The sequence below is a fragment of the Loxodonta africana genome, chromosome 13 (genome assembly GCF_030014295.1).
Source record: "Loxodonta africana isolate mLoxAfr1 chromosome 13, mLoxAfr1.hap2, whole genome shotgun sequence".
In the NCBI taxonomy this organism is placed as follows: Eukaryota; Metazoa; Chordata; class Mammalia; order Proboscidea; family Elephantidae; genus Loxodonta; species Loxodonta africana.
Window position 1 is genome coordinate 50,291,125 of NC_087354.1, and position 13,246 is coordinate 50,304,370.

At 49.7% G+C, this 13,246-nt stretch overlaps 1 protein-coding gene across 1 annotated transcript in view; it reads right to left on the reverse strand.

The window, feature by feature from the left end:
• Positions 1-13,246, reverse strand: part of SLC24A1 (solute carrier family 24 member 1) — a 34,188-nt gene that overhangs the window by 10,096 nt on the left and 10,846 nt on the right. Inside the window, exons 2-5 of the mRNA XM_023558354.2 lie at positions 9,331-9,384; positions 7,851-7,959; positions 1,417-1,503; positions 19-110 (exon numbers count right to left, since the gene is read on the reverse strand). Of these exons, the coding sequence (XP_023414122.2) occupies positions 19-110; positions 1,417-1,503; positions 7,851-7,959; positions 9,331-9,384 (342 nt within the window). The remainder of the gene's footprint in view (positions 1-18; positions 111-1,416; positions 1,504-7,850; positions 7,960-9,330; positions 9,385-13,246) is intronic.

Below are 13,246 nucleotides of genomic sequence, written 5' to 3' on the forward strand. Positions count from 1 at the left end.
GCCAGGCTGGATGCCTACCTGGCTGTCAGGATCGTCCTCCTGATCTCCACTGATGTCTGGAGCAGGGGCTGGTGTGGGCGTGACCCCAGGAAGCTCACCAGACTCCTCCTCTTTAAAAGATAAACACGGGATAAGTCAGAAGAGAGTACCAGGATCTGAGCAACTGGCGGGGCGTGGGCTAGTGTGAGCAGCCATAGTGCTGTCAGACTTGGATCATTTTAGGACATCAGTGGGGTTTGGGGATTCCTTGTTGATAGGAAAAGTAAACTGATATGATGTGACCTGCTGCTGCCCTGTCCACTGAGATTTCGCAGATGAGAGGAAGTGGCCGTCCTTGCCACCCCTGTATCCACAGACATCTCCATCCTGGCCAATGTGGCCACGGAAACTGTGAACAGTTTGGGCAACTAGAGCAGGGAGAGGGAAAAAGCTCCCAGTCGCTGGCGTCTGACCCTTTCCCCTACCAGCCTCATGGAAAGGATCCTGCTGATTTCAAAGGAGGCAGGTATGAAGCCTTGGTGCAGGACGGGGGGAGGAGACTTGGCAAGTCTAGAGAGCTGAGTTTAGGTTCTCACCCTCTCACTTCATGGCTGTGTGGCTTCGGGCAAGTCTCTTGACTCTCTGAGCCTCGGTTTCCTTGTCTGTTGGATGGGAACGGTGCTGCCCTACCTCCTCCGGGGGCTGCTGGGTGGATCAGGCAGGTCTGGGGCACTGTGCAGAGCCCACGTGGCAGCAGCTCTCCCACTGCCCTGTCCCTGCTGCCACACAGAGATGCTGGACCTCTGTGTCACCAGACCCCTGGTGGCCTTCCCTCACTGGAGTTGCTGGTCTAGACCATCACTAGCAGTACTGTCCTTGTGTAGAAGTGACAGGAAGGAGAAAGGATGTGGCCATGCCCAGTGGGGTCTCATTTGGGATGAAATTTAGCAAAAAAGACGTGGGAGTTCAACAACCCATGGCTTCCCCTCGCCCACCCCCGTCCAAAGAAGGTGCACCATGGCCTCCCTTCGCCTGCCCCGTCTGAGGTAGGTGCACCATGGCCTAGGCCTCCCCTTGACCCCCCATCTGAGGAAGGTACACTGTGGCCTCCCCTCACCCACCCCCCACCCTGTCTGAGGAAGGTACACCATGACCTTGGCCTCCCCTCACCCACCCCATCTGAGGAAGGTGCACAGGAGCTGCATGGGGCCACCCTCAGGCCAGTGATCATGTCAGAAAGGGACACCCTGGAAGGAGGAGGTAGGAGGGCAGTAGAGTGCAGAGCAGCATGGGGCAGGCTGGACGTACCAACATGGGGATCGTTACTCTGCCTGCCTGGCTCAGAGAGACCAGAGGCAAGCCTCAGTTCTGGCCTGAGCTGGCTGTTGTTTCCAGGCCAGGCTTGCTCTTGACCCACTAGCCTGACCGTTATCTCACCTTCTGGTTTGCTTTCTGCTTTGATCTGGGATTTGGCTCTGGCCTCCTGATTCAAGTTCTCCTCCTCCTTGTCCTTGGAGAGGTGGGCTGCAAAAGAGAAAGGAAACAGGTCTTATCTGGGACCACAGTATTGTCCCTGCCACACCTTTTCAGTTAGGATGGTCAACTGAGCAGCCAGATCAGTTGTAGTGGGTGGGAAGAACCTGGCCCGCCTGGGAGCTGGAATAGCTGGATTTTGGTCCTACTAGGCCTGTTGATGGTGCCCAACTCCCAAACTTCTGTCTTAGATTCCCTGCACTGTCACAGCTGGCTGTGACCTTGAGCAAGTCACTTCTCCTCTCTAGGCCCGTTTCCTCTCTGGTAAATTGGTTGGACTCAGGGACAACAACTAGGATTTATTTCCTTTATCAGCTCAAGTGATGGCTACTGAATTGATAAGGATTCTGACTCAGGCTTAGTAGCAAAGTGCCATTTGACAAGTGATGTCTGTGATGAGGCGGGAAGACCTCTATGTGCCACCTTGGGCTAGATTATATGTAAGGTCTTTTGTGGCTCAGGCTTTCTAGGAATCCACTAGAAGCTTTCCTACAGCTCCAAGGGGGCTCCTGGTGGCTATGCTCCTGACCCTTCTCTCTCCAGGGGAAATAACTGATGAAATATCTTCCGGCCACACACTTTTTGGGCCCAGACACCTGCTGCCCAAGCAGGGCCTCCTCCAGATCCCTGTGCATGTGCTTTGCTGGAGGCCCACACAGCAGTGTGCGCGGAATGGTGCTGCCCTGGTTTCTAGGCAAGGAGAATGATGAGAGGGCAACTCTTTTCAATGACACTATGTGCCCGCACCATGTAAAGTACTTCACACGTGTCATTTAAAGGTAGGAGAGGATGGACGGTCAGAGACTGAGGTCCAGGGGATCATGACAGTCCTCCTCACGCCCGTGCAGCTGAGGCAGGAGAGCGATGGAACAAAGTGGCTCCACAGGAGCTGTTCTGGATTCCTGTCTGGTTCTGCCTGTAAGCACTGGGTGACCTTGGAAAGCCTGTGGACCTTCTCTAAGCCTTAGTGTGCTCACTCTGAAAGGCAGCATACACCATGACATATGCAGAGCACTGACATGAGTGACCATGAGACAAAATAAACAAAAATGTTTCAATCGCTGCCAAGTGCCAGCATCACCCATATTGTTATGTTAGCACACACTTTGGAGCCAGATGGCCCGGGCTTGAATCCTAGTTCTGCTGCTTGCTAGCTGCGGACCAAGCTGTGTGATTCCTTCACTTCTCTGTACCTCAGAGTCTTCATCTGTAAAACATTTAGAGTCATTGTGAGGAGGAAATGAATTCATGCAGGACTGTGCTTGAATCAGTGCCTGGCACCTAGAAAGCAGCATATAAGTTTTAGCTGTAACAACAAGGACAATGATAAGTTGACGGTGGTAGTTGAAAGGGTCAGTGAAAGACAGGAAGACCCTCAATGAAGTAGACTGACACAGTGGCTGCAACAATGGGCTCAAGCATAGCAATGATTGTGAGGATGGCACAGGACCTCGCAGTTTTTCATTCTGTTGTACACAGGGTCTTTGAGTCGGAACCAGCTTGACGGCACCTAACAACAACAGCAAATTGAGAGCATCTGTCCTGCCCAGGAAGCAACTCTGCAGAGACCAGGCCCCGCATTCCAGAGGGCTGAGTTAGAAGACACCCTGAAGATCGCTAGCCCACCATACAGATGCAGAAACTGAGGAGGTGCAACCTGGGAACCTGGGTAGATCAAAGCCTCTACCTGGGGCCAGGGTTGGCAGAAAACAGGTAATCAATCAGCCTGGAATTTCCTCCTCTCAACCTGTCTCCTAAACTCTGAGCTGCTGCAGCTGCCGCTGCCTCTGGAAACGGGCTCCATCCCACAGCATGACCACTATGGCACGTGTGGTCCCTCGCAGTATCCTGGTGGCCTGCCTAGGGGACCTCATTAGAATGAACTATCAGGAGGTCCTCGTCAGAACTGAGGTGTCAGGAAGCCAATGCTCCACTGCCTCCTTCACCCAGACAACTCCAGCGCCCCCCAGCATAAACCAAGCAGGCTCTGTAGTCTCATCTCTCGTACACCCTGGATTCTCACTCCCTACTAAGGAAATCAGGTCAGCTGCAGAGTCGGTCCCTGTCTCTGGCTGACTCCCTGTCTCTCTCTTTCTTGTGCTCCCTCACACACACACCTGCACACACACATACTCTTACACACACATGCACAATCCCCAGTGAAATCACCAGAAGGGACAAAGGATGTTAGAGAAGAAAAGCCCCTTCATGGGAAAGGAGAGAGCTCAGACCACAAGACATTCTCTTCCAATGACCAGCTCTGTGGAAAGAACTGGAACATCTGGAAAGGGTGGACACATCTGGCCCACCATTTGGAGACAGCACATGGAAACACAAACAGGTATCTGGAAAACCCCAGGAACCAGGACCCTCATCACAGTCCGGCGTGGTCCCAGCCCCCCTTGACAGAGCCTCAGGATCTAGAACCAGGGTAGTGGTTTCTATGACGACTGCATCCCACAGCATGGCAGCGCAGTGTTCACTGTGAGGTCTTTCCATGCGATGCCACACACAACATCCCGAGCATGCTTGACTTCCTGGGACAACTGTAGTGGGTTCCCCCCGGTGTTGATCTCCTCACACGGCCTCTCCAGGCCAGTCCTCAGTGTGGCTGGATCATCTCCTTAGTATCAATCTTCTCTGACCTCAGCCTGGCCTGGACATCCCATAATCCTGTTAGGACAAGCAGGCCAGCTGGCGGCTGCTGGCCATGGAAGTGCCCAAGGCAGGGAGAACTGCCATCCCATTCAAGAGAAGGTCTTTATCTTCAGGACTTAGCTAAAATCAGTGATTCCTCAGGGAGTGGTCAAGCATGGCCAAGAGACACAGCTTCCTTCACTGGGCCTGGCTGGGCACCCACTGGGCCAGGCTGCCAGGTGCTGCAGACTTAGTTCTTGAAACCCAAGGGGTACCATTCTTTTAGAGCTGAAACTTGGGGTGGCCTCTCTCATGATGTCTGCTGAGGGTCACCTTGAGGAACATTCGATCACCTTGTCTTTGACTCTGCTTTTCACAGTACGATATGCTTGTTTTAAACACCCAATGTAAAAAAAAAAAACATGGTGGCCCGGGGGCATTTGACCTCTTCTAACTTTATAAGGGGGAGGAGAGAGAATTAAGATCATCAGCCCAAGGTTGATTCCTGTGAGGTAGAGGTCAGACATACCTCTTCCCTCCAACCTATTTACCAATTCTGGCACCAGCCGTCCCTCCCACAGCACTCTGTACTTGTTTGCTAGATTCGATAATTCATCACAATAGCCACTCAGAACTCACAGACTACACTCACAATTATGAGATTTATTAGAGAAGTAACAGGTTACAATTCAGGATCAGGAATGACTCAGGATAGAGTTCCTCATCAGGACAGCTTCTTCTCAGCCATGCTGCAAGCAGGCCTCTCTCTGGCCCTCGCCTTCTCCACCTCTGCCTACTTGGACAAATGTGATAAAGCTCTTTAGCTCTGGTGATAAGTACCCAGGGACACCCTACTCTGTGAGTAAGCTTCGGCCCGAAGGCACTCAGCTCTTTCACTCCTTGGGTTGGCGACCCTAGCTTCGCCAACAAGTACCCGGAGGCGCTCCACTCTGCCAGTAAGCCTCCAGCCCAAAGGTGCTCAGCTCTTTCGTTTTGTAGGTCGGTACACTCACGATAGCCACCTTACTCCATGGGCTGGGAAGCCCACTGTGTCTTGCACTGGTCTCCTGGTTTTGCTGCTCCCATTTCTCTGCCACTCACTGCTTCTCGCCGTCTCATGCCATTTCCAGTGTTAGAGCTCTCTCTGTCTCCTGGATCTAGGAGGTTCCCAGCATAGGGACTCTAGATCCAAAGGATGTGTTCCACTCCTGGCTCTTCTTTCTTAGTGATAGTGAAGTCTCCCCTTTCCACCTCTGGGATGGCTCATTTTAAGCCCTAGTGGGATGGCAAAACTGACCAATCCTCCTCACTAGGGTTCCATACACCTTATTTGCATGACTCCATCCCCAAACCCACTGCCAAACCCACACCATCGAGTCGATTCTGACTCATAGTGACACTATAGGACAGAGTAGAACTGCCCTATAGAGTTTCCAAGGAGCACCTGGTGGATTTGAACTGTCTACCTTTTGATTAGCAGCCATAGCACTTAACCACTACGCCACAAGGGTTTCCATCCTCACAAGGGTGCATTATTACCAATCTATCCAATCCCCTTGGTGGGCCACAAGCATCTTACTTGCATAGTTCCACCCAGTCATTTGGTGGGAGTTACAAGACCATGCCAAGAAAGGCCATATAAAAGAGATCAATCTCTTTGCACCCAACAACTCAATATGGTATCTGAAAAGGACACTTCAGGGCCTAAGGAAAGTTCTGAGCCTCCTAAATTTGTCCCTGAAAAACCAGAAAAGTCAGTGGAGGTGCCCCCAAGGCTCATGGGTCAGTCTCTGGTATCATAGCTCATTCCTCAGTCCTCTGCCCAAATGCACTCTGACCCCTTGGCTTCTGTCCAAAGGCCACCTTTCCTTGATGGGCCTCCTGCCTGGGCTCCCAGTTCTGCTCCAGATTCCCAGAGAGGAAGAGGCCCAAACAGTGCAGGAGAGTACTTTAGGGGTGCTCTGTAGGCACCTGAGAAGCATATTGGGGTGCAAAAATGGCACGGCAGCTTCAGACCTTATCGTCTAACTTCACAAGGGGGAGAAGAAAAAATCACCATCAGCACCAGTCCAAAGTTGACTCCTGTGAGGTTCAGGTCAAACATACCTCCTCTCTCCAATGTTTTTACCAATTCTGACGCCAGCCGTCCTTCCCACAGCACTCTCTACTTCTCTGCTGGGTTTGATAATTTGTTGCAATGCCCCACAGAACTCACAGACCATAGTAACAATTATGGGGTTTATTAGGGACTTAACAGGTTACAATTCAGAGTCAGGAATGACTCAGGATACAATTCTTCCAACAGGACAGCTTCTTGGGTGCTCCCACAGGCAGGGCTCTCTCTCGGGTCTTCGGCTCCTCAGCCCCTCAACCTTCAGGCCTTTCGTCCCTCAGCCTAGCCTCTGCCCTGCTCAGGCAAGTGTTACAAAGCTCTTTAGCTCTGCCAATAAGCACCCAGAGGCACCCCACTCTGCCTGGAAGCCTCCTGCCCAAAGGCGCTCAGTTCTCTCACTCCATGGGTCAGCACATCCACTGTAGCTGCTCCCTCCGTAGGCCAGGAGGCCACTGTGCCATCCTGCACTGGTCGCCTGGTTCTGCTGCTGCTGCCGTCTCTCTACTGCTACATCTTGCCATCTCATGCCATCTCCAATGTTACAGCTCTCTCTCTCTCTGTCTCCCAGGCGTAGGAGGTTCTCAGCGCAAGGACCCTGGGTCCAAAGGACACACTCTGATCCCAGCTCTTCTTCTTGGTAGTCGTGAGGTCCCCCTTCCGCTTCTGGAATTGGCTCCCTTTGGAGTGGCAAAACTGACCAATTCCCTTGTTAGGTTTCCATACACCTTATTTGCATTGTTAGCAAGCTGTCCAATTCCCTTCGTGGGCCACAAGCACATTATTTGCATAGCCCCACCCAATCATTTTGGGAGAATCAGAAGACCACCAATGGCTAGAAGGGCTGTATTCAGTAATTTACTGCACTGCATGGAAGCAGCTCTCTGGAAAAGGGGGCAGAAGGCAAGACTTGGTAAGGTGGATGGTGGGATTCTCAGCTGCCCCATCATTTGTCAAAGTGGAACATCAGCCACCTTGGCACTTTGGACCCTGTCCCCACCCTCACCACTCTCAGAAGTGGTCTTGGCAGCTCCCAGGGTGCCCTGTTGGATTCCTATCTGAGGGAGGGGATAACAGTCTTCCTCAAGCTCCAGAACTGAATATACAGCAGGAGGCAGTGCTACTCAGAGCTCCGGACTATGTGGCCCTATAACAGATGCCCCCAGAAGAGGCCCTGGCTGGAGACTCTCTGTCAGGCACTGAGCCCTCCATGGGCAGCAGGCTTTGTGGGGAAATCACTGAGGGTGGCCCCAGACCAGTGCAGGGCACATGGCACTCATGGCCTCACTAATGGCCAGGTGAACACTTCATCTTCTATGGAGGGACACTGAGGCAGGGAGGGAGTGGGATGTGGATACCCCTGTGTTCCTTGGTCGGGGTTGCTTGTGGCCCTCTCTTAGTAACTCCCCTGTCTGTCTTTGTCTCTACCCTGTTTCCCAAACTGTCTTTCACCACCCACTCTTTGCTCTCTCTTTCCACTCCCACCGCCACCCACCCACTGCCTCTCAGGTCCGTAGGTCCCAGTTCATCCCCAGCTGCAGAGGAAAAGGTAAAGAGGGCAGACCCGCAGGTCTGGGCAGGCCTTGCTTACCTTCCCCCAGGGGTTCCAGGCTGTGGATCATGAGCTGGTAGATGGTGGTGCGGATGGTGCTGTTGTGCAGTGAGGCAGAGCTGCTCCCTCGGGTCAGCACAGATGGGAGCTGAGCAAGGAGAGAGACAGCCACACAGGCCTCAGCGGGCCCCTGCTCAGGCCGGGGGAGAAGCCCCACACAAGCCCCACTAACCCTGCCTCCCTCCCGTAGAGATCAGGGAGAACACACAGAAGCCTAATCCTGGCCTCCCTTCTTCCTTGGCCTCAAACCAGGAGAGTTACATGGCTTTCTTTCTCAGCCACCTTTCAGCTTTTCCTTCCGTAACTGGCTGATTCTATAAACTGAATAATTCCTTAAGATCTCAACTCGAAGCAGATGATGCGTATTAAAGATACCACGTTACCAAGGGCTTGTCCATCCCCACAAGTACACCCACCCAGAAAGACATACTCATGCAGATACCACATAGACAGAGCTATAAAGTGGGCCCACTGCACATGGCCACAGCTCTTCACAGTTAGTGACAAGCACTATAATGTTTATCATCACCCCATGAGATACCCAAGTTTATGATCCCCATTTTACACCAAAAGAAAGGAAAACCCAAAGAGGCCATGGGGCTTACCCAAGATCACTTGGGGAGTAAATGAAAGAGTTAAGACCAGCACCCAGGGCTTCTGACCCCCAGTCCAGTTCTTTGCCACCCACGTGCTCAGAAACCTTCACAGACACACTCATACACAAACACACCCATGTGTACTTACAGACACACATATACTGTAGTGGCACACATAGAAATATCATCTACTCAGTCAATATCTTTCTCTCTACTCACACAATCTTTCCATCTCTGTCTCCTCTTGCCTCCCAATCCCTCTCATTCTGAACTCTTCTGCCATCTAGTGGCTGTAGAAACACAGTACTTCACAGCAGGCCTAGGGATTTACTTTGGATGGAGGTTTCAGGCCAGAGTGGAGGGTCCCAGCCTCGCCTCTCAAATGTTCCAGTAATTCTTCCCAGATACCCCATACAACAGCCAAGAAACAGCTTTTCAGAAGCCTCACACGTCTGTCCGGTGCCCCTCCTTTCTTTTTCTTAGTTCTGGGCCATTCCAGCGCTACACTTTTCGATCATACAAGCACAGAATTCCAGACAGTAAGCAGGACTTGAGTTCATCTAGTCCAAACAGTCATTTTACAGATGCAGAATTAGAGGCCCAGAGGTCAGGGACCTGCCAAGGCCATAGGGCAAGCTAGTGACATTTCAGACACAGCTCCCAAACCAGCACTTCCTTACCCAAGGTGCAAGTCCCTCTGGTAAAGGAGCCCCCGCCTTCCCTGCCCACCCTGGCAGCACTCCCAGAAGCTGGATCACAGCCTATGACCTTCAGCATCAGGGCTGCAGGGCCCTGGGTCTGGGGTTGTCAGCTGAGAAAGACCCTGCAGTGTCCCCACTGGGCAGACTCTACACAGCACCCACCTTCAGCTTCTTGATATCTTGTGGCTCATCCACCGCAACGGCCCCATTGCCTGGCTGCAAACAGGGACAAAAGTCACGAGATGTCGAGATGTCAGGGACAGACCCTCACTCTTTCTCCCTACTTCCCTCTTTTTCCAGGGAAGCCCTCAGATTGGAACACAGAAGCATTCCTGGAGATAACCTGGTCTCAGAATATGTTTTCACATGTCCAGCCTCCCTGCGCCCTGGCTTGGCCTTCCACATCTGGCTGCAGCCACACACAGTCAAATGTGTCCACTGACTAGGGTCTAGCAACATTGACTGCCTCCAGTTCCTCCAGTGTGCCATGCTCTTTACCCACTTCAAAACCCTCTTCACAGGATTGCTCCCCATTCCTTACACTTCAGGTCCCCACTGAAACGTCACTTCCTCTGGGAAGCTAGGAGTCCGTATGATACTCTTTTATAGACTCCTGTTCTTTTCCTGCATAGCATTTTCCTCCATTTAGTTTATGTTAATAAACATACAAATAACTTGATTGCCCTGCTAGCACCTTGAAGACCAGAACACTGCCCACCACTTAGCAAAGGTTCAATAAATATTTGTTGAATGAATGAATGAATGAACTCTAATGTACCTCATCTATTCCAACTCCTGCTCCCTTGCTCACACCTCTTCCCTTTCCTAAAATGCCTTCTCGTTGCCTGCCTACCCAAATCCTATCCAGCTGCCAGAAGATTCTAGGATGAATTCTTGTATAATAGAAAGCTTTCCCCTCTAGCCCTTCCAGCTCACGCGATCCTCTCTCCCTGGACGCTGCACTGGAACACCGAGCACACATTGTGATGCCGAGATCTGGCTGTGTCATCAGATAGGAGCCACCGTCCTGGGGAAGCTGTAGGACAGCCAGCTGGGAAACATGACAGCCCTCCAAAATTCAGGATGAAAAGTCAAGTCCACAGCGTTTTCTGTCTGCACCGCTTGCTTGCCACTTGATTTTCTGACTTGTAATACCGTTTACATTGTCTTCCTTGTTGTTTTTCTAATATCATTGTTTAACTTTTCACATACGTAAATCATCTACCCAGCTAGACTTCACTGTTTTTTTTCTTTTTTGCCATGTAGTGAGGTTAGGATATAGTCTTCTTTGCTCCCCTATCCTATAGCAGCATGTCTCATACAGTAGGCACTTAGCAAAGGTGAGTTTAATGAGTGGATACACCAAAGTGGCTTCTAGTGCTCTTGCTAGGCAGCAGGGTCACTAATGGCTCAACTTCTCATTGCCTACCCCACCCTACCAACCCCTATGGCCAGGACCAGAGCTGGAATTGCTACACTCCCTTCTCTGTTCTGCTCAGAAAAATAGAGGAAATACTGACTGCTCCAGGGCCACCTGCCCATTCACCCAATTCATTCATTCTTACTTACCGAGCACCTGCTATTTACATGGTGCCATGCTGGTGGTTGTAGTAATACAAAGGTATTTAGGACATGAATTCTATGGCCAAAGGGAATTGAGACTACTGAATACACAGCCACATGAAAGGTGCGGCTGGGATGGGATGGGGAAGGAAGGCTTCCTGCAGTAGGCGGAATTTGAGGAAGCTTTGAAGGATGGGAAGATTTGGGTGTGAGGACAAACATTTGTTGAATAAATGAGCATAGAAATGAATGAAAGAGCAGAAATAAGTAAGCTGAATATGAAGGGGGCACTGTGAATTTCCTGAACAAATCCCCCAACTCTTCCATGACACACCTGTGAGTTTACTGCGGCATAGGAACAATGCCCCTGCCATCTTTATCATCTCCAACCTACTGCTCTAAACCGAACCAAAACCAAACCTGTTGCCATCAAGTACTCAGAGGAAAAAACTGTGAAGGGCCAGTCCCATGCCCTCTTTGGGATGGCTGGTTCTGTCCATGGGGTAGGAGGGGAGCGGGGTAGACAGGCCTTTGCCCCATGGTGCACACCCCTGACAACTTCTCTGTGGGTTTATGGTTCATTGCACATATTAGTATCTTTGAACCTCACTAAGCACTTCTAACTTTTCTGAAGTGCTTCACATTCATTTCTTCATTTGAGATTACAACTGTGAAATAAACAAGGCTAATATTTTTTTCAACAGTTTCTGCATATACAGTTTAGAGACATTGATTACATTCTTTGAGTTGTTCAACCATTCTCACCCTCCTTTTTTGAGTTGTTCTCCCTCATTAACATAAACTCATTGCCCTCTAAGGTTCCTATCTAATCTTTCATGTTGCTGTTGTCAATTTGACCCTATATTTTTTTTTTAGATAGTTCTTAAAAGAGCATAATGCTCAAGGCAGACCTTTTCTACAAATTAAGCTAAACTATTGGTTTTAAGATGTATTGGTTTTAAGATGACTTTGTGGGATATTTTTGGTTTAAGGTTTAAAGATTACCTCAGGGCAATAGTTTCAGGGATTCATCCACCTCCATGGTTCCAGAAGGTCTAGAGTCCATGAGAATTTGAAATTCTGTTCTGTGTTTTCCCCCTCTTGATCAGGATTCTTCTATGGAATCTTTGATGAAAATGTTTAGTAATAGTGGCTGGGCACCATCCAGTTCTTCTGGTGTCATAGCAAAGGAGGCAGTTGTTCATGGAGGCAATTATCCACACATTCCGTATCCTCCTCCTATTCCTGACTCTTCTTCCTCTGTTGCTCCAGGTAAATAGAGACCAACTGTTGTGCCTTGAATGGCCAGTTGCAAGCTTTTAAGATCTCAGACACTATGCAATGAACTATGACCCTAAACCTCCAAACCAAGGAACCAAATCCCATGAGGTGTTGGATTGTACATAAGCAGCCTCAGCAGCTACTGTTTTTTTTGTGTGTGTGTGTCATTGTAAATACATCTATCACAGAACTTTTGTCAATTCAACTTTTTACAGGTGTACAACTTACTGACAGTAATTACAATAATCTGCTGTGCAACCCTACCCTTAGTCAATGTGATTTTTCCAACACCATTAACCCCCCTTTTTCTCCTCCCCACCACCCCTGGTAACCACTAATAAGCTTGGTTCTCTATATTGTTTGGACAAGGCTGGTATTAATACTGCTATTTTGACAGATGAGGAAACAAATGCAGAAAAGTTCTGTGACTTGCCAACAGTCACAAAGCTAGTGACAGAACCCCAATCTCCTAACCTGCATCATATTTTTTTAACTAAATCTCATTTCTTTATCTTAGCATAAAGAAATGAGACCCTTCTCCCTCTTCTTTCTTCAGTCTAATCGTCCCTACCTCCTCTTTCTCCTCCCAAAAATTAGCAAAGGGGCTGAAGAACACGAAGAGGCTATCTTCACCATAGCCAGACACCCAGCACCTGGCTAAGGAGGAGCCATGGGATCCCTCGCAGCTGTTCTCTGGGGACCTAGGATGGCAAACCATGGCAGTTGTTCAGGGGCCGCTCCTCCTGACCTGCAATTTCTATTTCCCACTGATGCAGCAGTTAATCATTGACCTGTCCCCTTCTAAACCACCCACAACTCATTTCCTGAACCACACATTTTTGTCTGTGATTTTTGGTTGTTGTTGTTAACACTCATTCAACAAATATTTCCTGAGCCCTCTGTCTGAGTCCAGCCTTCACCCTTACACTCCAGGAGGGGCCTCTTGACTTTGGCCCATCGCCAAATACAGTCTCACTGTCCATCAGAAATACAGTGCAAGCCACATAGGTAATTTCAAATTGTTTAGTAGCCACATTTTTTAAAGTAAAAAAGAACAGGTGAAAATTTTAACAATATATTTTACTTAACTCAATATATAAAGATATTACAATTCTTGATCATGAAAATAGAGAGTAGAGAGAAGGAGTGTGCTGTCTCATTAGGGGGAGAGCAACTAGGAGTATATAGCAAGGTGTATATAAGATTTTTGTATGAGAGACTGACTTGATTTGTA